At 37.4% G+C, this 23,973-nt stretch overlaps 3 protein-coding genes across 8 annotated transcripts in view; all 3 read right to left on the bottom strand.

Moving 5' to 3' along the window:
• Positions 1 to 234: 234 nt before the first annotated feature.
• On the bottom strand, positions 235 to 9,971 carry larp7 (La ribonucleoprotein 7, transcriptional regulator). Of its 2 annotated transcripts, XM_053628960.1 has the most exons (13): positions 9,697 to 9,971; positions 9,357 to 9,578; positions 9,159 to 9,259; positions 8,976 to 9,059; positions 8,717 to 8,881; positions 7,893 to 7,998; positions 6,339 to 6,680; positions 5,850 to 6,006; positions 5,063 to 5,199; positions 4,816 to 4,925; positions 3,212 to 3,371; positions 2,478 to 2,569; positions 235 to 2,368 (listed from the first exon to the last, which is right to left on the bottom strand). In XM_053628960.1, the coding sequence occupies exons 2-13, from the start codon at positions 9,568 to 9,570 to the stop codon at positions 2,294 to 2,296; spliced, it is 1,743 nt and encodes a 580-aa protein (XP_053484935.1). In that variant the 5' UTR covers positions 9,571 to 9,578; positions 9,697 to 9,971; the 3' UTR covers positions 235 to 2,293. The 2 variants fall into 2 exon arrangements, with proteins under 2 accessions (XP_053484935.1, XP_053484936.1); XM_053628961.1 differs by having other exon boundaries at positions 9,357 to 9,965.
• Positions 9,972 to 11,321: 1,350 nt separating this feature from the next.
• Positions 11,322 to 16,465, bottom strand: LOC128609980 (NACHT, LRR and PYD domains-containing protein 1 homolog). 2 transcript variants are annotated; one of them, XM_053628958.1, is made up of 6 exons: positions 16,077 to 16,465; positions 14,018 to 15,731; positions 13,834 to 13,917; positions 13,646 to 13,729; positions 13,347 to 13,424; positions 11,322 to 12,366 (listed from the first exon to the last, which is right to left on the bottom strand). In XM_053628958.1, the coding sequence occupies exons 1-6, from the start codon at positions 16,366 to 16,368 to the stop codon at positions 12,039 to 12,041; spliced, it is 2,580 nt and encodes an 859-aa protein (XP_053484933.1). In that variant the 5' UTR covers positions 16,369 to 16,465; the 3' UTR covers positions 11,322 to 12,038. The 2 variants fall into 2 exon arrangements, with proteins under 2 accessions (XP_053484933.1, XP_053484934.1); XM_053628959.1 differs by having other exon boundaries at positions 12,192 to 12,280.
• A 50-nt stretch (positions 16,466 to 16,515) lies between these two features.
• LOC128609979 (ADAMTS-like protein 1) overlaps positions 16,516 to 23,973 on the bottom strand; it is a 112,099-nt gene continuing 104,641 nt past the window's right edge. For 2 of the 4 annotated variants that reach the window (XM_053628953.1, XM_053628954.1), the window contains 7 exons: positions 22,817 to 23,822; positions 22,562 to 22,689; positions 20,865 to 20,961; positions 20,121 to 20,307; positions 19,349 to 19,458; positions 18,386 to 18,606; positions 16,516 to 18,240 (listed from right to left, as the gene is read on the bottom strand). In XM_053628953.1, coding sequence (XP_053484928.1) covers positions 18,134 to 18,240; positions 18,386 to 18,606; positions 19,349 to 19,458; positions 20,121 to 20,307; positions 20,865 to 20,961; positions 22,562 to 22,689; positions 22,817 to 23,822 — 1,856 coding nt within the window. In that variant the 3' untranslated portion in view covers positions 16,516 to 18,133. The other 2 variants (XM_053628955.1, XM_053628956.1) reach the window with 2 other exon arrangements.

Genomic DNA, 23,973 nt, shown 5'->3' with positions numbered 1-23,973 from the left:
TGAATATAAAGAGCCTGCTGTGCAGAAGAAAATAGTAATAAATAAATAAATCAACCATCAGGAATACTCCCCCTCTACTACCAGAAATGGTTACCATGTTGTTAGTGCTGAACATGAGCTCTAAACATATTAAGATAAGATATTACAAGCATAAATTCTAGTTAGACATGGTGCTGCTATAATTTGTTAAAATCAGTAAAAAAAAATTGGTACAGTGGGACTATTTTTATACTTTATTTCGATTACATAAGAATTTAAGCAATGGTGTACAGAGAAACTATAGTCTTGGGGAGTTTGACACAACCATGACTTTCAGCGATGACTATTGCTCTAAGAGTTTGACATCACCCAGACAGAGCTCCAAGCCAGTTTGACATATTATGGAGTCTCTGCCATTTAGTGGAACCACCAACTACAAACTTACTACAACTACAAACCTATGGCTCTTTCAGTGATTGCCTGTTGCTCAATGCCAGGAAAAAAATAGTCATGAATCACGAAATCTATAGTGTAAATTCAATTAAAACTCTACATATTTAAAAATATTACATAATTGACACCTGTTTGTCATTTATAGGCTACATCAAACAGTCACCATGTGGCACATCAAGCTCACATTTCACTGGACAATGTGGAGCAGAGTGGTAATTTCTTAAAGTTTTAAACAAAGGTGTTCTTCTTGTTATTCTGTCTCTCACTGTTCAAATAAATCTACCATTAAAATTATAGACTGATCATTTCTTTGTCAGTGGGCAAACGTACAAAATCAGCAGGGGATCAAATGCTTTTTTCCCCTCACTGTATAGCCCATGTTCAAATGACAGACAAGTTATCAGGATACTCTGAGGAAAGTACAACAATCCCTGAGCATTGGATGGAGGACAGTTTACAGCACCAACTACACTGGTAGGCAACTCTGCCTTGCCAGCTTTGCCAAGCCCTCGGGTGTTCAGTACACTTATGCAGAACATGCTAAATCTCTGTGGGAGATGCTTCTCTGGCTCATTGAATTAGTTGATTCAGCAATAATTGGAGTGGATTTATCACACAATTACACTTGCAAGACTGCATCTCTAGTTCTAGGATGAGGTGTCTACATTTTAATTCTTTACACCAAATCTTTGCTATCCATAGAGATGCTGTCTTCATCACCATCCACACAACAGAGCAGCAACAATATTCAGTGAGGGTTCATTAACAGCCGTTTAATAGCTAACATTTTTTTGTGTGTAAATTGTCAGCTTTTCCAAAATTAGCTATTTGTTTTCAACTCCAAAGACCCTACTCTCAAAAACAGTGTAATAACTTTTAAGAAATACTTGGTTTGAAAAACACAAAGACTGGTGTGTTACTTTAACATTTACCTTGACAATTTACTAAAAAAAAAAAAAAGAAAAAAAAGAAAGAAAAAAAAGAAGATGCCGCCTTACAGCTCCAGGGTCCGATCCCAACCTCAGGATCTTCATACAAATAATAAGAAAAAAGCTCTGGGGCTGGCTGTTCTGTTGTCGTGGTTCAGGCTGGTAGTTTGAATTGATGGCCTCATGAATTCTGCCAAATACCAAGACATATCAGCCCTAAACCTGGTTGAACCAGACTTAGCCATGAATAGACCTTTCAACATAAGTTAAACATATTTCCAAAGCAACATAGAAATGCTAAAAGAATCAGTCTCTGTATTTGAACCATACTGAAAACCCGTTATGTGAACAAAAATATTCTTCATAGTGAAGTGGACCAAGGCCAGTCCTCTAACCCCCAACAAATGTCTCCAATCTTGTTAGGAAGAGATTTACTGATGTTATTCTGTCCAGAACAGACAAAATCATAAAATATTAATTTTGACCTAAATAAGCCTATACAATGTCCCAGTATGTTTGACATGAAATATTACCTAAGGTATGAGCTATATATATATATATATATATTTTCATGTTGGTTGTTATGAATTTTGGAATGAGTGGAATGAGTTGCAAATGAGTTATAAAAATAAAGCATTTAAAGATCTTGGAAAACAATTTATTTTAAAAATGGTCTATTGCTTTACAAATAAAATGCACAGTAATTTAAAAACATTCACAGGCATTCATGAAAATTTGCACCCACATATTTACATACATGTCAGTAACCACTAAAAAAAGTTACATAGAACAGCTGAGTCTTGTATACCTTTACCATATCAATTTTAAAACATTCAATGTTTTAATATTAATTAAATGGAAAAAATGACATGTATTTAAAACAAACAAGTGCAAAATAGGGGGAAAAAAAAAAAAAAGAGTTACAAAGGTTGTTAATCATCAAAACGAATGTGCTTATTTGCCTCTTTGGTCCGTGCGATGATTATTTTCTCAGCCTTGGAAATAAGCTAGGAAAGGAAAATATGACAAACAAATCTCCTGAATTTGGGTGATTTCTTTGAATACAAAAAAAGTGGGGAAAAAATGGGAAAGTATAAATTCTAATAGTCTACTTACCTTTTCTGTGCCTCGCTTTTTGTCCCTGGGTCGATTCAGTTTAGCCTGTCGATCCACCAATATCTTCTGCCAGTACCTTTGTTCATGATCACCTTAAGATATAATTTGATTAATTACTAATAGCCAAGTATGCAAACAGAGAGAATAAACCTGAAAGTGCTCCCATACACCAGAACTTAAGGACTGGAGGAAACTTCAGTTCCAGTTCAAGCTAATATAATAGTATGCTAGCATACTGGCTTGTGAAAAGCAGTGTGCTAGGAGAAATGTTTTTTAAACCTCTTAAGCCTCTCCTGATTCAAGATAAAGAGGAAGCTACTTAGCTACCGTTTTCAGAGGTGGGAGCATGGGCTTTATTAGGTTTAAATGTTTATTACATTGCACCTAAACAGTAGTATTTTACAATATACAGATTAACTCATAATGTAGTCTGCATTGTTTGATATGTACACATATCCAATAGATAGCCTTGTGCTGAATGATATGATACGCTGTATTGTTACACCCTTAAAGTTTTATGCTAGAATTATTGTACCACAAGCAATAAAATCTGAAATAGCCCATGTTAGAATGACTGTATTCCTTAAGGTTCTGGCTTATTACGTTATTTACCTCAAAGCAATGAAGCTACAATGAAACTAAAAGGAAAGGTATAAAGTTAGCATAGTGAGGAATGCAAGATTTAACAAGTTTACAACTTGCATTGCTTAGTGCTTTGTATTTACTTTCCTAACCTGTCAGGACGTCCAGATTCCAGTTGTGCTTTTTCTGCAGTTCGGAACGAGCTGTGATGACCGCTTTGGCATCCTCAGGAGTCTTAAAGCGGATATAACCCTCAGCATCTCCCTCCACAATGTCCACATACTGCACTGCGGATATCTCTGACAGGGTGTCCTACAAACACAGAAACACACAGAAGAGAAATTTATACTTGAGTCACTCTCAGCACTGTCATTCTAATCCTTTTTACAAAAAATAACTTAAGTGTTACTATTATGACTATTATGACATAGTTCATATGAAGACTACTATCGAGTCTCTCACTGCGACCGTGACTCAATTAGAGAATAAATGTGAGGATTTGGAGTTGAGGTCACGGCGCAATAACCTTAGGATAGTGGGAGTTCCAGAATGCGCTGACACATGTACAACTACTGCTGTAGCGGCCTTGTTAAAAGAGGCGTTTGGTCTGGAGAAGGAGCCGGTTTTGGACCGGTCCCACCGGACCCTTCAGCCGAAGCCCAAGCCTGGTGAACGACCACGAGCTATTGTGTGCAGATTCCACTATCACAGTGACTGTGTTGACATTTTACGCCGTGCGAGAGAGATCCAGCGGATTAAAGTGAGGGATTTGACCATCTCCGTTTTCCCTGACTACATAGCCAAGACATCCCGGGCCCGGGCTGCATTTAACGAGGTTCGGCGTCAACTTCGTGATATTGAGGGCGCTCGCTATGGAATACTTCACCCAGCTCGGCTTCGCATTACATATAACAGTGTTCAGAAGGACTTTATTTCAGCAGAGGAAGCAGAAGAGTATGTTAAACTCTTGATATCGGGGTGAACTGCATCATCTCCACAGCGGAGTCTTTTTCGCTCTTCTATTATTTTTATTTTTTGCACTCGGCCTTCCAGCTCTACAGTATTCGGATTTTTATTGAAGATATTGTCATTGTATTACTCCACCTAGATTTTGTGGACTTACTCCTCTTAAAATTTACTTCTGTATTAATGTGCTTCTCTGTTTTGATGCTCTGACCGGGTTAGAGTTTCTGTTTATTTAATTTTATTAGTGTTATCTCCTCGGCTTTACATGCTACATTGTTATATTATTTGTTACAAGTCTTTAAAAGGTAAGGACATTATATTTATTATTGTGTGCAGACTGTTTATCCGTCTTGGTAATTTTGTTGGTTAGTCCAGCTTACTCTGGAGTTGTTTTCACATTGTGGACAACGTTCGGTTTTTGTAGGATACACTGCTGTCTCATTTGTTTATGGAGACTTTGGGTGTGTGGGTGTTTGGAGGATTGTGAGAGTAAGCAGAACATGCCAATGCTTTGAAGGATGCAATGTTATTTAATTGCAAATCTGTTTTTAGTGGATTTAAACCCAACATGGTGAACAAATTATATTATAGAATTCAGGCAATTTTACTGTGGTTATCTCATACAGTGTAGCAAGTAATAATCTGGAAAGACCTTTGTAATATCACAGTCTAAAACTGGATTTAAAGAGAAGCAAATTAGTAAATGAATCACATGTAAATGAATCATACGTAAATGAATCACATGAAAATGTATCACTTGACTATTATGCAAGTTGCCAGAATATTGTACCTTGACAGTTTTTTTGTTAGGCAAAGGCTGGTTGTGGGTGATTTTCAGGATGACTCCACTCACAAACTTCGGCCCATCAGGAGTTTCTTTCTTAGGGTTACAATCACCCCCTGTGTAAGTACACCAATGTAATATTCAACTTTCTTTTAATTTTATTAGCAACATAGCTAAGCATTATGGTGCTAAAATTCAATTTGGAGACGAAACCATTTCCACCAAACAGTTGATGAATCTGTCAGTTACTCACCGGTTTTCCCACCATCCTCAAAAGCGTGTAGATTGTCAGATGCCACTTTTTGAAGATCAGAAATATTCTTCTTCAGATTGGCCATGCACTGCCTCTGGAGTGTCAAATACTCCTTCTTCAGCTCCAACCACTCTTTCCTTCAACCAACAAGAAACATTTCAATAATGATATTCCAAACAAACAAAAAAAGTGTTATTGGTAAGTTTGTGACAAGGCCTTGAAATTATACACATTTTCTTTACAAAACTATAGCAAGAAAAGTACAATTTCTGGGGTAATTAAACAAACAATCCACCCTGAAAGACTTCCATATTTATCTATTAAACATGTGATCTTCAATGGTGCACTTTTTAGTTTAAACATATTTAATTTATATTTGATCAATTTACAATTTAACTAACAGTTTCCTACATTATCCATAATGCCATTAGACTACCTGCTACAGTGAGATTTATCTCTACCTAAAATATGAGTGACTTGGCACAACTGCGGTGTATACCTGCATTGCACACCTGAACTTTGAGATGAATGTCTCACTGATTCTACCTTAGGTATCTAATTAATCTGACATTAAACATCACTGGAAAATGGTGAGTGAGAAAAGTTGTTCTTGCTCTTTTAAACACATCTAAATATTTCAATAAAAATGCTTTTTACTGTGTTTCAGGGCGGAGTTTTCCTTTCAATATATGCCATCATTATTATAATACCAAGTTTTGTTTTTTCCCCCTCAACGCAACCTTCTTGGCTCCAATGAAAATCAACAGTTATGTCTAAAGAAGCTTACTTTGAGAGCACTCTGAGAGGAATAACCTCTTCCTCAATCTTCAGTCTCTCCTTATATTTCTTCTTTCTCTTCCTCTTGGCCTTTAATATGGAATCATCTTTCTCATCCTTTTTTCCATCCTCCATTTCCGTTTCTTTATTGTTCTCAGATGATATCTCTAGGGAACAATGATCAATTCCAGGTCACATCTACACATCTACTGCCAATATGACTGAACCAAGCAGCTAAGCAATTAAAAGGATCATATCACTGAAAGTGCTTAAGGAATTGCAATTTCAGCTATCAGTGTTCAGTATAAAACCCTTTCCCAGCTCTGATTATGATTTAGTGAAAGTCAGGATTGCTACCAAGAACAAACACAATACTGAGCCCAATTAAAAAAAATAAATACAAATTAGCTAGTGATTGAGCAGTCTATATTAAATAATCGTGACTTCCCCCTCCACTAAGTTACTACCACCACCATTCAGGCTCTGAGAATCTTCTTACCCTTCACATCACTCGCCTCCTCATCCACTTTCCTCATTTTGGCAGGCTTCTCTACTTGGCCTTCTCCCCCAGACAGGTCTGAACTGTGTGACCGGCGTCTTTTCTTATCTGCCTTCTTCTGCAAATTTTTAGTGCCAGTCACGCTCTCCATCTCAGTGCCCTCTGAAGCCTGTGTTCTTTTCCTGCTGGCTGCTTCAGTCTCAGCAGCGTTCTCCTCGTCAGTCACCTTCTCGGTTGCCATTTCTTCTACAAAACCATCTTTCTGCTCACTGCGTGGTCTCTTTTTCTTTTTCTTCTTCTTCTTTCCATCCTCATCATCTTCTCCTCTCCATTCATCCTCATCTAAAGGACAAATGAAAAAGTACTGTTTTTAAAAGTCAGATCTTTAAAGTTCAAAAATTACCTGGTGCATCATTAGTCAAAATTAAAGCCCATGGCAACCTATCTTCCTAAGTGGCTTATTACTATTAGCCATAGTTTCTGTTGTTTTTAATTATTAAGAGATTTCAGAATTGACCTTTCAGAATTAGCCATTTGTTTATTTGTCTTATTTTATAGTCAGACTTAATATACACAATTTGCAAGATGCTTCTGCAAGTCAAAGCGCCAAAGTGCTGTACTACTGCAGTATAGATACTGCTGTCAGTCAGTTCTGATCAGGATCCTGGGACCTTGTAGTTATAATTAAATCAGAGTTATGGATCTAGATTTCTTTAATCTAGCATTGGTAAATACAATAGATGCTTTTCTGCTCACCACGGTTGTAAAGAGTGGTTGGTTGAGATACTGTAGCCATCCTGTCAGTCTGGTTATTCTCTTCTGACCTCTATCACCAACTAGACTTTTCCACCTGAAGAACTGTCTGCCCCAGCCCGCAAATCGTTCTGTGTAACTGCTAGAGACTTTTATGCATGAAATCTCTGATGCTCAGCAGTTTCTGAATTACTCAACTCTGAAATAGCCCATCTGGCAGCGATGACCACATCAAGTTCAAAGTCACTGCTATAACATTTTCCCTCCATTGGGATGTTTGATGTGAACATTAACTGAATCTCTTGATCTGTATATGCATGATTCTATGCATTGTGCTGTCGATTGGCTGATTGGATAATTGCCTGAATGAGCAGTTGTAAAGGTGTTCTTAATAAAGTAGTTGGTTAGAATATAATACTCATGCAAATTATGATCCTACACTTATCCTACACAGGGTCATGGGGAGCCTGGAGCTTATCCCAGGGAACTTGGGGCACTAAGCGGGAGACACACTGCTTAAACATAAACTAGTTACGCTGAGCATATTAAACGCATTTATATACAATTTTTATTATATATGTAAAGAAAGTCTCTTAGTATATTGTATGTTGCTATATGTGCACAGTTCACTTTGTGGCACTCCAAGTCTAAAACATTCCCAAGTTACTTTCTGTGCAGAATGATGCAAAAATATTGTGCACTGGATATAAAATTTTAACAACTGTATTTGCCTCAGGTGGATATGGCTTAGGGCATAAACTGACACAGAATTTTCTCTGCTATATAGATGAGGTGCATTACCTTTTGTGCCATCTTGGACTGTATGAAAAGGAATTGGTTTTCTTGCCAAGGTCTTGGGGAAAATGCCCGCCTTTCTTGGGGCGTCCTCTGGAGGGTTGTTCAGCATCTAAGACATGACAGAATCCTACTGTATTCAATAAATCAACTAGCACGTTCCAAATGTTTGTTTTTACTCTCACACAAATCAGAAGTGCATATTCGGATTTAAAGATGGCAGTTATGCCAGTGAAGTCTTCCACTCATCTATTACAGGTGTGTTTATGTAATATTAACCCTGAGCTTAATACTAGTACTCAAGAAAATCTGTAAATACAAACAGGTCTTAGTATAAATGCTGAATTATCTGAATGAACCCTATCTGAATATTTCAGGCATGGCATTGCATGTGGACTGTGGCTGTCAAAACATTAAGGGTTCGGTCCCAAGCCAACTCAAGAGCAGTTTGACTACAATGAGAAAGTGATTCAATTCTGAATCAACACACATAACAAAAAGTAAACCAAACAGGTCATGTATGTTTTGGGATGCGGGCAGATTCTTTTATAAATTCAAACTGCTAAACTGCCACATGAGGTGCAACCTGAGCCAAAGGTCAGAGCTGCAGCACTGCAGAAGCGTCATATGGTCTGGATATTTGAAATCAAGAAAAAGAAGAGAAAATAATAGCTGGATGCAATACACAAAACTAGTTATTTATATATATTTGTCAAATCATAAATTTTGTGTTGGCTAAGCTTCAAGCATGAAAGGGCCCAAAAATGCTGCACATAAAACAAGTATTTCCGAGAAAAATCATTAAATTAATTTGAAAAAAGATCAGATACCTCAATGGCTTTCTGTGCTTGTGCTTGAGTCTTAAACTCCACAAAGGCAAAGCCCTTGGAATCACCTGTAGACTTGTACCTGGGGATACTAACGTACACCACATTCCCACACTTATTAAACACTCGTTCTATCCACATGTGGGTAACATCTTTTGGTAGAAGTTCCTGAAAAACAAGAGCATTTCAATGTCATAAAATCATGGATCATAAAATCTGAGAAATTAAACAAGATTATTTGATTAAGAGGGTTGATATTTACAACATATATTGTGCGGTCATCTACATCACTCGGGCTGTCCCCGAGTCGCTGTTTCCTCCTTATCTGTGTTCCTTCAAGATTCACCTAACATAAACAAAACAGCAAACACGGATACAGACGTAAACACGGGACGACTCTCTAAATGTTAGAAACAGCACCTCGGGTAGTCAAATTTATTTTTACCTCTACCACTTCTGAATTTCTGAGCGCTCTAGCGATCAGCTTGCTATCTGTGGTCAACTTTTTCATTCTGTTGAATGTTGTTAAGAGAGAGATATCGACATCTACAAAGGAAAAAAAACAAAACAAAAATAGTTACTTTTCGCCGGGCTACAGGTGAATACACAGACTATGCCAGTATTTGTTATGCTTAACACTTACAGCCATCTCTTGATTGCATGATGACATTTTTCAAATATCTGTCTTTGTGAAGATTTACATCACCAAACCAGAATTCAACTTGTCTCTTCACGTCTGCCAGCAACTGTTTGACTCGAGATCTCTTCTTTTTCTCACTGTCTCGCTTCTTCTCACCTGGCTCCTTGGAGGACAAGTCGTCTACAGTCGTAATATTCGACATCCCAGCGTCAACCATATCCCAAACTTGTGATGGACGGACGGGGACACACACACACGTTATTACTGAACGTTCATTTCCCTGCTCAGTTACATCAGCAGTCCACTTGTAAAAAGCAAACTGGTGACACTTCAGACAGCTTACCTGATTATCGAAGCGAAAACGTTAAAGCCCAACCGTCATTGTTTGCAAGAAGGAGCGAGTATGCTTGAAAGGGAATGGCTCTGGTTCAAATAACGTTTCAGTAACGTTTGGTACCTGCTGAGAATGATGAAATCCTCTACTTCTGAACGAAGTCCAATGCTACTCACTTGTGAATGTAGAAGTTACGGAATCCCTCTAAAACATTTGTGGGTTTAAACGTGCAAGTCAGTGGTTTGAATAGAAAAAAGTTACTGGCGAGAATTCTCGGCGCATATCGATGACGTTTCACAAAGCGTGCGCGCGCGTTCACTACAAACACAACCGAGGTCACGTGTGCAGATGACGTGCAACAAAGACGAAAGTAGAAAGAAAAGGAGGGAAATATATCTATCTATCTATCTATCTATCTATCTATCTATCTATCTATCTATCTATATATATATATATATATATATATATATATATATATATATATATATATATATCTATATATATATATCTATATCTATATATGTATATATATGTATATATATATGTATATATGTATGTTTAATGAAAGTGGTTTAAAAATTTCAAATGCCACAGGCATTTCAGTATAAAACTGGCAGCTTATGTGATACTGCATTTCCCTTTAATTTCCAATGGAAAATTGGTAAGAGATACAACCATGTTTAATCAGTGTTAGGTTAAAAGGTTTTAGCTCATATGTGTGTTTACCAATGTCACTTAGTACACGTTGGACCTAAGGTTACCTTGTGTAAGGTTTTGGACCAGTTTTGAGTTCCATTTTCCAGTGTCCAGTTGGTACTAACATCCCCCTCTCTCTCTGAGCTTTGTCATGGGTGTCTGATGAAGCTGCATAGCACATCAACTTAGTACACTACTAATGGTACTATTTTGATAATACTATTTAGTATGGTAGTATACGGATTGAGATACAGCTTATGTGATATAGGGATGCATCAGTAACAATACTGGTGTTTTCCTTATATGAAAATCTGACCATGCTAATGTACATGTACTCATTCATTTTGAAAACAAAAATGGTATTGAAGCAACCCTAGTAAGCACATAGGCAACATTAGGCTACATTATGGCATGGTTTGGGACAAAAAGTTAAGTGAACCCATTATTTCTTGATTACAACTACTTTTAAAAAGCAGTTAAATATACATATTCATCTGAATTGTTTAGCTTACAGAAAACAGGGAATGAACAATAAATTGTTTTCTCATGGTTTTATAAGTATTACACAATGCCAGAACAAACATGAGGTTAGGAAATGGATTTATTTAGGACTTTTAACTTCAAAAGTTGAAAAGTTGTAATTTATCCTCTTCTCATGCTTTTGTCATAGTACCTCCCCTATTTCCTGGCCTGTCTAGTATAGCCAAGGTCAAAATCTCATAACTTTAGTTGGACCATACATACACCAAATAGAGCACATATCCATTTAGCAGCTTGTGACTACAATTGGAACTACAGGTATACATTTTATATATTCTAAAAAAAACATTTTATATATATATATATATATATATATATATATATATATATATATATATATATATATATATATATATATATATATATAAATAATATTTCTCATGAAATTTGCTGGAGTTTAAAAGAATCCAAAAGTGTACTGCAGTATGTTTGTGATGCAACTGCATAGTTCCACTGTTAGTCTGTAATTCTGTCTTTCTGTGTGCTTCATTCGCGTTGAGAAGTTTTCTCACATGTGGCTGAAACAATAAAGCGTTAAGAGAAACTTATAACCAACACATATTCTACGTTGTAATATATTCATAGGAAGTCATACAGTATTAGCCCTTCTAAATTGGATTCAGGCTTTTAATTTGAGTGAAAAAGTATACACTTAAAACCCAATTCTGCTTGCAAAACAGACATGTACTGCTGTCGTGTACCAGTTTGATGAACTCCACTTATTTTGAGAACAAAATTTGTCCAGAACATAAATTGGCAGGAAGAAAGAGAATTATTTTCTCATAACACAACTGATGTACTCCTTTATTATTGTTAACCATAAAATAATATACTGTAGAACAATTGTAGACACTAATTAGTGATAACAAATAACTCAGACGATATGAAAGAAATAAAATAATCGTATTAAATAATAATGAAAATACATAAATACAATTAATCAACAAATAATTTTTATAATATTAACTGAAATGAACTGTAATAAAATAATGAACAAAAATAAATAAATAAATAAATAAATAAAAATATATATAAAATCAGATGGAAAAAATATTCTCTTTGGTTTGTGTAAAACAGCTTCTACAGTCCGGTAAATCCCAACAGTGAGAAATCCACTATGTGCTCAGAATTGTCTCAAACTTCTCCAGTTTCCGTCGCACATCCTCTTCCAAGCACTGCTCAATTCGTGTCCTTATTAGTTTTGTCAGGCTTTTATAGAAAGTCTTGGCCCACTGGCTTTCTAGGTTATGGACAGATATGTCACACACTTTGTACAGGATCTTCACCAGCTTCTCACTGCTACTTACCTCACATCTCTGAAGAACCCAGCTGGCCCAGCCTTTCCACATACTACTTTCTGTGAAGGACACGGTGAAGCAGGGCTCAGTACAGAGGCTGTTGAGGTGTTCTCCTTCATCATCAGTTACATTGTTCCAAATAGCACTAAAAAATCACAGGCGTGCTCTTACTTAACTCTTTAATATGAGTATACAGTAGTAATGTCAGTACTGTCAATTTATGAATACAGAATTGTAACATTTTATGATCAGCACTTTCATACTTTATTTTGAGTTGTGTATAAAGCAACATTACTTATGAAATTAAGTACAGTACATTTACATGTTTACTGTTAAAAAATATACAGATTAATTAATGCAGTCATAGGTTCATTAGGACAAATAACCATAACTCAGGCAAGGATAAGAAGGACTGAGTACTAGCACTGAGTACTGAATACTAAAGAAAAGTTCATACCCTATGAGTTGAGTAAAAAGGACAATACTCACACAATATGGCCAAACGTATGTGGACACCTGACCATTACACTCATTTGTGGTTTTAACCCAAACTGTTGCAACAAAGTTGTGAGTACACAATTGTCTAAAATGTCTTTGTTTACTGTAGCATTATTTTCCCCTTCACTGGATCTAATAGGCACAAACATGTTCCAGCATGACAATGCCCTTGTGCACAAAGCGAGCTCCATAAAGACATGGTTTGCCAAGGCTGGTGCAGAAGAACACAAGTTGGGCTGCACAGACCCCTGACCTTAACCCCACTGAACACCTTCGTGTGCTAGGCCTTCTTGCCTGACATCAGTGCCCAACTTCTCAAATGCTCTTGTGGCTAAATGGGTAAATCACCATAACCATGCTCCAAAATCTAGTGGAGAGCCTTTCCAGAAGAGTGGAGGTTATCATAACAGCAAAGGGGGACTAGAACATGTGGGTGTGATCAGGTCAGGTGTCCACATGCTTTTGGCCATAAAGTGTATCTTTTGGCCTAGAAATAAGACATACACAGTCTAGTACATAATTATTTCCAATTACTGTATTGCTGAAATCGAAAAGGCGAAAAGTAATAAGTGCCCATGCCCTAGTTGTTGGAAGTAAAGTTCTGATAGTAACAATTGCTCAACTTACACAACTTTCTCAAGAGGAGAAGGTGTAAACACACTTAATGGTGATAAGCCTGCAAAAGTGATTCTGTTCCCCTCCATCCTAAGGAAAAGTTAAAAAAAAAAAAAAGAAGAAGAAGTGAAAATGTGTTAACGTATAAAAATTACATATGCCTTCCAATGTCTGGTTAATGTATTGTATAATCTTTATAAGATGTATAAGTTAAAAAATGTTTATATACTATAAATAGATGGTTCAAGGAGAGGAAAATCTTTTTTTTAATTATCTTTTTTTTTTTTTACTGTAGCAATATATCCACTCACCAGAGTTCTGTCAGTGTTTGATTAGTCTTGATAGCATTTGTGAGTACAAAAAGATGCTCGTCACCAATGTCTGTCCATCCTAAACTGTATCCATAAAGTTAATGTATGTTTTAGTATTTTATTGTTTAAATATTTTATGTTCCAACCCATTAATTCATGAATAGAATGGTGATGAATTAAAGCTTTACCCAAGTTCTTTTAAGTTATCAGATGCTTGCAGGATGTCAGCAACTACCTTAATTGCTTCCAGGTCCAGTCTGTTTTCCCCAAGCCTATGACAGATTAGATATTAGATTATTAAATGTGTGCATAAAAATGTGACAATATGAATTCTTATCAATACTCTGCCTAACATTCAGAACTTGGACTCACCATATCTTCTCACATCTGATCAAGTAGGGCTGTAAATCTCTTAGTGATTCAGCACTGATGTTTGTCCCAGTCAGATCCACTTCTGATATATTCAGATGTATTTCATTGAGGAAGTGCTTCACAGCATTGTAGTCCATGGTGGAGAGAGCGACGTCACTGAGGTTGATATGCAGACATTGCAGCTTGAGTTCCTGCATTAGTAGCACATCCTGTTGCTCTAAAATACAGTGCAACTGTGTTAGAATGTAAGCGCCATTCTCACAAGTGGCCTGAGTATCTGATACGAGTTTCAGTCGGAAGGATTGCATTTTATCGTTCTGCTTTTGAAACCCAATACTTCTTGAGAGCAGTTCTTGGTTCCTCTCTGATAGCAAGCCAGAAAGGAATCTCGTAAACAGATCCAGGTTGCCTGGCAGACTTTCAATACTATATTCATTGCCTGAACCTAATGTCTCTGATAAGGGTACATCTGTCATGGCACAATAAAGTGCGGCAAAAAACTCCTGTATTGTGAGATGTGTAAAGGAATACACGTCTTCAGTGTAGCTTGGTTCCTGAATCGATGTCTTGTCCAGAAAAGTGCTTGTGATAACACAGTTAGCTATTTCTTCATTGTTGCCATAAAACAGAGTTTCTTGATTCATTAGTTTCTGATATGCCAATCTGCCAAGCTTTAATAGGATTTCTTGTAGTTGCTCTTGATGCTTCATGCCAATGACATTGCTTAATGATTCAATTCGATTGTTTGTATGTGATTTGACCAATGCCAGCAAGTACTGAACGTAAATATCAGTCATTGTCCTAGAGTGAGCTGGGTACAGACCCTTACTTTCTTTCAGAATGCTACACACAATATGACAGAAGGCTGGTATGTAGCAGAGAGTAAGCATTAGTTGATTTGCTGCTACTAAGTCAAACATCTTAGTAGCTAGCTCCTCATCCTGAAAGAAACGCTGGAAGAAGTCATGGATCTCAACAGTGGAGAATCCAGTTATGATAACAAAGCAGTCAACGGATCCAGTGGGGACGTGGCTAGCAGCCATGGGTCTGCTGGTAACCAGCACAGAGGCACCTGGGAGGAGCTCCCCTAACATTAAGCTGGACACGACTTCCACCACCTCGCCTTCCTCATCAATATCTGTCAAAAAGACGTCCACATCGCAACCCCTGTAGCGCTTAAATTCATCAAAACCATCCAGAATGATCAAGAGTTTAGCATCATTTTCAATGATGGTGTCAAGATGCTTAGAAAGATGTCCATTCTTACGGAGAAGAAGTTCTCGTAGGCTCACTGGCTTGCTGACAAGATTCAGATCCCTGAAGGTCAGGTGAATAATGAAATCAAAGGATTGATGTTCTTTGTGATTACTGAAATCGCAAAGAATTTTCTGGACCAGGACAGTTTTCCCAATCCCTGCAACTCCAGTCACCAAAATCTTTTTGGCTGGCTTTTTGCCTGTTTCACTGGTAAACAGCTGTGCTGGCTTGATCAGTCTCTGCTCCGTAGCATTTTGCTGAAGAGAAATGCGCTGCTGTCCAAAGGTTAAAACCTCATGTCTTTTAATTTCTAAACTATGGTGACCTTTTACAATCAGCAGATTGACATAGTGTTCAGAAAAGGGGATCTTCTCTCCATGCCGTGTGTTATAGTAGAGCATACACTCACTTCTGCGTCTCAAGGCGGCTTTATGCTTTGCTATGACCTTTTGGAATTCTAAAACACATACAGTCTTATTTAACTACACACATTATATAATATACACATAAAATACTTTATAACTACACACACTACATAACATACACCTAAAATACTATATATACACACACATTACACAATATCCAGATAAAATACTATTTACCAACACACATTATATATAATATCCAGATAAAATTCTATTTAACAACACACATTACATAATATACATATAAAATACTATATAACTACACACATTTTAATGCTATATATCAGGGACATCTAAAATAATCCAATTGTCCATTTGTTGAAGATTTGGACAAAGTATTTAAAGTTTTCATTTTAAACAAAGTGTCATTCACTTACCTGATGTCTGTTTTAGAGCCTTTATGTTGGACTCTCCCAGGTGGCTACTTGTAGAAATAAAGATTTTAGCTGCCTCTTCTCCCTTCCCCTCCAATATATCCAGTACTTTGCGGACCTTTCCACGTGGACCCTTCTCATATTGTATTTCCTCTCGATCATCTCTAGTGAAGACCTTCTTTGCAATCAATACATCTATAAGTGAATCAATGTGGAACTCGAGTTTGTCCACAAGAGACACACGCCGATCCCTGAGGCTCTGTAGGCAGGGTTCAGATGCTTCAGCTGGTGTCATAACAAAACTATATCTCCATTCAGAACTACAGACATAAACCAAGTGTGTTGTGCTAGAAGAAATCTGTCAGAAAAACTTCCTTCAGTGTAATGTATAATCTCTCGATCAAACAGCAAACCAACCCAAACGGTACATCTCTAAACCTGTAGTCTACTTGTGTCATTGTGTTTATAATGAATCATCCAGAATTGTGGCACATCACATTGCAGAAACCAAAAGAGGAAGTAGGACTTCTGCACTGATACTATGAAATGCTGTACTGTTTAGTGACTTTTACTATGGGTCACTATGATAAAAGTTCTAACTGTAGTTGGTAAGATTTCGGTACAAAATCAAACAAATGGTTAATAAATTATGGTCTTTTGAGTGTTGAAGTAATACTGTTTATTGGAAAAGGTAAATGGCCATGAAACCAATATCTTTGTCATATACTGTACATTGTACCTGTATGCCTGTGCCAATCCTAATATTCATTTACTACAGTAAAAAAAATCGCACACACTTTATTATTTCAAAAACAACCTGTTATTAGTGGTGAACAATGGCATTGGACAGTTTAATCCCAATTAATTTTCATTTGCAGACAAATTGCACTTAAACAAATCAAACAAAGTAATAAATAGCTCTGTGAACATCTAGCACTGTAAAAAAGGGGAGAAAATGATCAATTTTTCTCCCCCAAAAAAGTATTTTCAGCAGTATTATCCGAACTATAACACACATGAGATTCAGTGTGTTTTTAATATTTTCTACAAGTGTGTGATTCTATTCCCTAAAGGAGAAATTATTATTCTTTCTATGAAATGAAGAACACCTTATGCAAATAACACTTATTTAGGGATGATAAATACTAGGCACAGCTACACTATATTGATAAGTGGTTAAATCTTGGACAAAAACAAGGACACGGTCAATTTATAAAAGGATTAACACAAGCAAAACCAAACAACAATAATAACAATAAACAAACAATATCCAGCCACATTTAATAATGGACCTGGAAATTATAAGTGCAAAGCTATCAGGGTTTCCATACACTGAAGTCCCTTTTTTTTTTTTTAAGTGAAGTCACATTTGTAATACTGGGCCATAGGATAAATTGCCTATTACTAAGACAGCAACATATCTAATTATAATAAGTGCAGTTTTTTTCATTAGTTACAATTCAAAAATCTCCCTGTTCAAAATTACATTATTTAAGGGTCTATATCTAAATACACATTTGTCTTTTTTGTCCACCATTCCTTTATGAGTACAGGGATATAGCAAGTTTCCACTTTGCTATATTGTTTTCCACTTCCTATATGGTAGCCAATTTGGGTTACACCGAATGAAATGTTCAGATTGAAGGCTCCAGCAAACCCCTATGGACGTTCACTCATAACTAGAGGCTATTTTTATTTTATATGGATGGAGTCTCGAATGTGCAATCCAGTGAATTTAAAAATGTCTTACATCTTTCTGGACCATCAGACAGGCAGTAAATGCAAAACCAAAGAAAGAGTAAACCAAAAATAAGATACAATTAAATCAAAGCCTTCATTGAAGTTAAATTAAAATCAATGTTCATTGGTTTACAGTTTGCATCCAGTCTCACCCCCACCTACTTGTCATTAGGCTGATTAATGGATGACCTGGTGACCCCAACCCATCACACACCATGGTCTTTGGTTTTGGATCATGTGCTGGGTTGTGTGGTGGGTTTGCAGGTGTTCCTTAGTCTCTGGATTAGTCTCTGTTTCTGCCCCTTTGTCCTGGTAGAGTCTCAGGTGTCTCTGCAGGACCGGCAGCACCGTGCTTTAAACTGGGGTAGGGGGCAAAGTTCCAGCTGTCGGACCTTCTCACAGTACCTGGTGCTGTCTTGGCAATCACCTGCAAACACAAAAAAGGAACTAATTACACTGATAGTAATTTAATAATGTGAGGCGAAATATTTTAAAGAAGCAAATAACTTTTAAATGTGGATTCGGCTGAACAGAACTGAGATTCTATACTTGAATTACAGGATGATTCATACCTTTCCCACAAGACAGAATATTGCAGCGTTGCCAGCTGGCAGGGCGAGGCCTCCAAGCGCAGTGAAACTCCCGAGCTGGCTTTCCACTACGGCGGTGTATGCATGTGACTTGGCGTGACTGGAAACCATGGCGACCGCAAGTGGCAGTGCACTGGGTCCATGGCCCAACACGCCAATGCAGGGCACAGGAGTCCGTGGTGCAGTTTCGATGTGAGGCGGGCCTGAGAAGCAGGAGCAAAATCAATGTATTCTGTATTTGGTAAGTTCTGTATGATAAGTACCATTCTTTCCTCTAATATATGCAAAACCTCTACAATCATCCAAGATAGACAAACTGAATGAACGCTTTCTCACAGTACACTGGCGTTCCATTCTGCCAGTGGAAGGGAAATCGACTTAGCGGACATTTTCAATCAGTATAAACAAACAAATTATTTTATCGCTGCAAGTCTGTTATAAGATCAGTCAGGACACTGCTGGGTTTCTGTTTATAGAGTATCGTGACTCTGTGTTCAGCTGCTGGTGAGCAGGGTGAAGGGAAAGTGTGTGAGACCACTGCTGGGCCAACAATTCACACCTCTCCACGATAACATTGGTACAGAGATAACAGCTTAAGCTTTTTTGATTTTAAACCACCGTATACAACTGCCACATTAAAATTTGAACATTTAAACCTAGTAGGCTAGGTAAAAAAAAAAATATTTAGTAAAAACTGTGAATAAAAAACTGTGAAAAAAGTTTCTACTTTCATATGAGCCATTAATCACTACTGTGGAGTGTGACATCACAAATAAATTCAATGCTGAACACGGGCACCCCAAAACAGGCAGAAATTAAATTTTTTAGCCATTGGTAAAAAGAGTTAAAAGAACTCAGATGAATTTTTCAGCAAGTATGATGAAAGTATAAAGTTAAATAAGGCTATATACTGTATAATTTGGGCAATTCCTGAAGATATCTTGCCTTGCTTGCCTGCTGCACATTCGATGGGCGACTCTAGTGCTGTTCTTGTCCTGGCAGAACACATGTCTTTGCTGTAGTGCTTTCTGTGGTCCAACACACTGCCCATGACACTGAATAAAGCACATATTCATATCACAATACAGCAATAGGGTCAGCTCTGGAAGAAAATACCAGTTAGGGAAATTTTTCTCTTGCTTCTTCTTTCATAAGAAGTAGACCTCGGTAAGTCTACTTCCTCAGAAAGCTTACCGATGACATCAATTTTACTCTAGAAACCTTCTTTGTGATCACATCGAAGCTAAACACCACTAAATGGTATATTATCATAAAATAAAGTTTATACTGTAATCAGTTATAGTATACTGTAGATTACCTGTACAAAACAATTTTTGTATAACTACTAATAATTATATAATATTATTTTACAAATAAACCAAATGAACTAATAAATACATTAATCAACTATTGGATTTAGTACAAGTAAAGTCTTACAAGTAAAGACTTTTGGCCAAATGTTTCAGTGGGTCATATAAAAATCTACAACAACAATAATGCACACAGTGGGGGGACATTATAAAAGGTTTGTCTTAATCATTTAAGTCTATTCAGACATTAGTGTATATAATTTACATTAATAACCTCATATATTTTATTTTGGTTTAAAATATGTATGCCTTTGCTTTCCTCTATAGCACAATATTTTTTCTTATTCTTTTCATCATCATATGACTAAGTCCTAAGTAAATGCCATTACTCATGACGTTTTACTCACAGGGCCCCATGGGGTAGCTGTCCAGGCAACACAGGGTTGCGTGTTACAGGACCTGGTTCCTGTTGGCTTTCTACCAGCACCCGTGCAAGAGCGTCCTCCATTTGCAGCCCCAAGACAAGTCACACTTCGTCTCTGTAACCCCCCACCACAGCTTACAGAGCATGTAGACCATGAGGACACATGCCATCTAAGGTAAGAAAGCAGGAAATGTTATGGAAGAAAGTAGGAAAAAGAGAAGTTAGACGAATGTTGAGACAAGTGTTGAAGTTATTAACCTAGATGACATACACAAAGACTGCATGGAACTTTATACACACACACACACACACACACACACACACCTGTCACAGATGAATGAGAACTGGCTATTTGGTTACAACTATAGGAAAGTAATGACTGGCCTGACTAGACAGGAAGCTCAATATAGGAAAGTTCAGTAAAATCTGATTCCATGAACTCATAATTCATGAAATTACAATTCACTGTTAGTTTGTTTCTCACAGGTATCTGTTCCCTCCCAAGAAACACCTAACTATGATGAACACTTATTCAAATTACTTTCTTGCTTATTCAGGCTTATTTAATCAATGGATCTACATCATACCGCCCCCAACTACTGATAATTATTACTTTATTATTACAATTAGGCATATGGTTTTCAAATTGTCTGATATGGTTTTGTGTTTAGTAGAAACAAGTGCAAAGCTAGAAGCTTCAGCTGGCAATGCAGTATTGCAGTGGTACCTGTGGGGGCAGTGTTGTCCACTGCAGCCTTCAGATGACTGGAAATTGTCAGAACATGTGCTATTACTTTTACTTGTACCAACTGTACAGCCATTTCCTGTGGAATGAAAAAAAACAAAAAACACAATTATTCAAACACAACAAATTTGTGATTTTATGCTAATCTGGGATTTTCATGCACAGCAGTTTTGACAGTTTAGACAGAATGGTGCAAAAAACAAACAAACAAAAAAACATCCAGTGAGCAGTAGTTCTGTTGGTGGAAACGCCTTGTTGGTTTGAGCTGACAGGAAGGTTACACTAACTCAAATAACCACTTTTGACAGCTATGGCGAGCAGAAAAGCATCTCATAAAACACAATACTTTGAACCGTAAAGAGGATGGACTACACCACCAGAGGACCACATCAGGTTTCACTTAGAAATATGAGGCTACAGAAGGCACAGACTCTCCAAAAATGGATTGCTGGAAATTGAAAAACCTGAATGCAATAGAGCAGCTTTGGGAGGTGGTACAATGGGGGACTTGCAATGTAAATGTGCAGCTGACAAATCTGCAGCAATTATGTGATGCAATCATGTCAACATGGACCAGAATCTCAAGCATATGTTTCCAAAGCCTTGTAGAATCAAAGATATTCTGAAAGCAAATGGGAGTCATACTCAATATTAGTGTGGCGTTCCTAATAAAGTGGCTGGTGAGCGTATAATCAGTGGCATTTAAGTAATACATTATTAATGCTAATGGCACTGATCTATTTATAACATTAAAGAACCTTATAATTCAAAGCTCTCGAATTGCAGTACAAAGATTGCAAGTTGTCCCATTTCTCCTAGTTTTAAGGAATAAATCTGACTAGTCTCTACACTAATCTTTGAACAGGCCGTTCCTGTTCCACTGCCATCCATATATCATTAAGATAATTTGAATCAAACAAGACTTTCAAATACTTTTCATGACATATGATGTTTTATAAGTAAGAACGTTAAGCATAATTCACAGCTGCACTGCCTCTTATCCACTCTACTAGAAGGTATACTACCCTAATTTGCTTTGAAATGCTTTCTGGATCTTCAAGTTGTGATGGATGCTGGGAGAAAGTCCAGCATAACAGGAAAGGCGGTGCTTTGTTCTCTATGCCTACAAGTTTAGTAAGTAATCACAAAGTTGACATGGCTCATGGCTGAACTTCACTACATGTCACTACCAGGACTGGCAACTGATGCATCACACAGGAGTTCCAGCAAGTTACTTGTTGATGTGGACAGGAAATGATGTGGACAGAAAAGATATTCTTCTTAACCATCAGCTTGTATTCAGGGTCAGGCGTACATTAAAAAAAACTCCTTATGCATGCAGTATGTATTGTCATGTACAGTACCTGTGTGTAAGCTAAATTTCTTGATGAGCCTGGTATGTCGAGGAATTTCACTAGAGATTTATTTAGCACCATTTATTAGAAATGACTCTTTTAATCAAATGGTAAATAGATGACTAAATTAAAATATTTACTACCTGTTGAAGCAAAAGCATAGAATTTCTTGACTCAAGTGAACAACGTCTGCCCTGTTCATGCTACAGTGAATTAAGCTTAACAATTACTGAACATTAACAGTTGCAATCAGACATCACATCACAAACTCATCTATTTTGAACAAACCTTCATGTCCACACATGCTTTGTAATCTCTTTTTACCTTCTTTTTGCAGTTGAAATGACAGCAAGGTGGACCCCAGATGATTTGTGGCTCGGCATGTGTAAAATCCAAAGTCAGTCTCCTTGGGAACTTCAATGTACAGGGAGCTGTCTGGCATCAGGCCTACTCTGCCACGACATACAACAACAAAACTACTGAAAGCAATACAAAAAACAGACTGTAAAATAGCTGTTGTAGTGCAAATGTGTTTTAACATTAATTTCTAATCAAAAAGCATGCAATGTCTACTCTTACCTGCTGCCATTTTTTAACTCCATCCCATCTTTTGTCCAAATTATTACTGGCTTTGGGTTGCCCTGCACTTCACATTTAAGCTCCACCTTCTTGGCCTGCCTTGGGACCATAACAAAACTGCCAGCATTGGTCAATATTTCATGAGGGGACTTGTAGACTCTTGAAAATTTCTGTACAATCACTGGTCTTCTCAGAGGTCCTTTCCATTGTCTGGTGGACTGAGAAGCCAGTCTTAAATAATTTCCTCGAGAAATGTACTCCGGAGTTGTGAATTCTTGTTTCTCATGGGCTTCCAAGGTGGAATCATTGTTTTCACCAGTCTTCTTGGTTAGTTCCTCTAACAGCTGAGTAATAAGTTCTTCCTTTTGTGAGGCCTGGAGGCCACCAGATAAGTTGCGTGTTATCTCATCAAGTTTTTCCATGTCTGCCACCAGCACCTGAGGGCTTTGAGAATCAAAAACTGCATCTTCGTCCAGCAGTTCTTTAGAGATGTACGTCTCCAGAGACAAACCCTTTAAATGAATCAAGTGCTGCACGACAACATCATAGCGATTAAAAGTGAGAACCTCTTTCTCTTTAGATGATATTTGGTAAGTCTTTGCTGAGCTTTTGCCACCATCTATTGCCCAGACATCAGCTTCTAGAGCTGACACCTTCGTCTTCTTGCTTCCAAGAAGTTTGAGGACAAAATTTTCCTTTGCCTGCCCAGCAACGCAAGTATACATCCCTATGTCTGAGGCACGGATCTGCTGGATCTTGATGTAACCCATACGAGATATGGAAACATGGGGCAGTAATAGCAGTGGTTTTCCATCCTTTAACCAACGAACATGGCCTTTATGAAAATGACGAGTAGGGCAACTCAGCACAATTGATGTCCATGGAAGTAAGTAAGCATATCCACCGACTACAAAATGTAGTTTTGGGCCTTTCCTCCACTGAATATAGACCTTCCTCTGGGTCAAAATAGCAGGATCTGGTTTTGCAGCTACTGGCTTCAAAGTCTCTGTAAACAAAACATGCAGGTCCCATTACTGTAATAAAATCTGCTGATTCACTGACTAAATTGAAAAGAAGGTAAATAACCCAAAGGTTTTGTTGGAGCAAAGAGCAAAGAGAATTCTCTGGCACCAGTATCCTACAATTCCACGTTCTCC

This window comes from Ictalurus furcatus, chromosome 7 (assembly GCF_023375685.1).
Source record: "Ictalurus furcatus strain D&B chromosome 7, Billie_1.0, whole genome shotgun sequence".
Lineage (NCBI taxonomy): Eukaryota > Metazoa > Chordata > Actinopteri > Siluriformes > Ictaluridae > Ictalurus > Ictalurus furcatus.
Note: the sequence above shows the minus strand (reverse complement) of the source record. Positions and strands in the feature narration are given on the sequence as shown.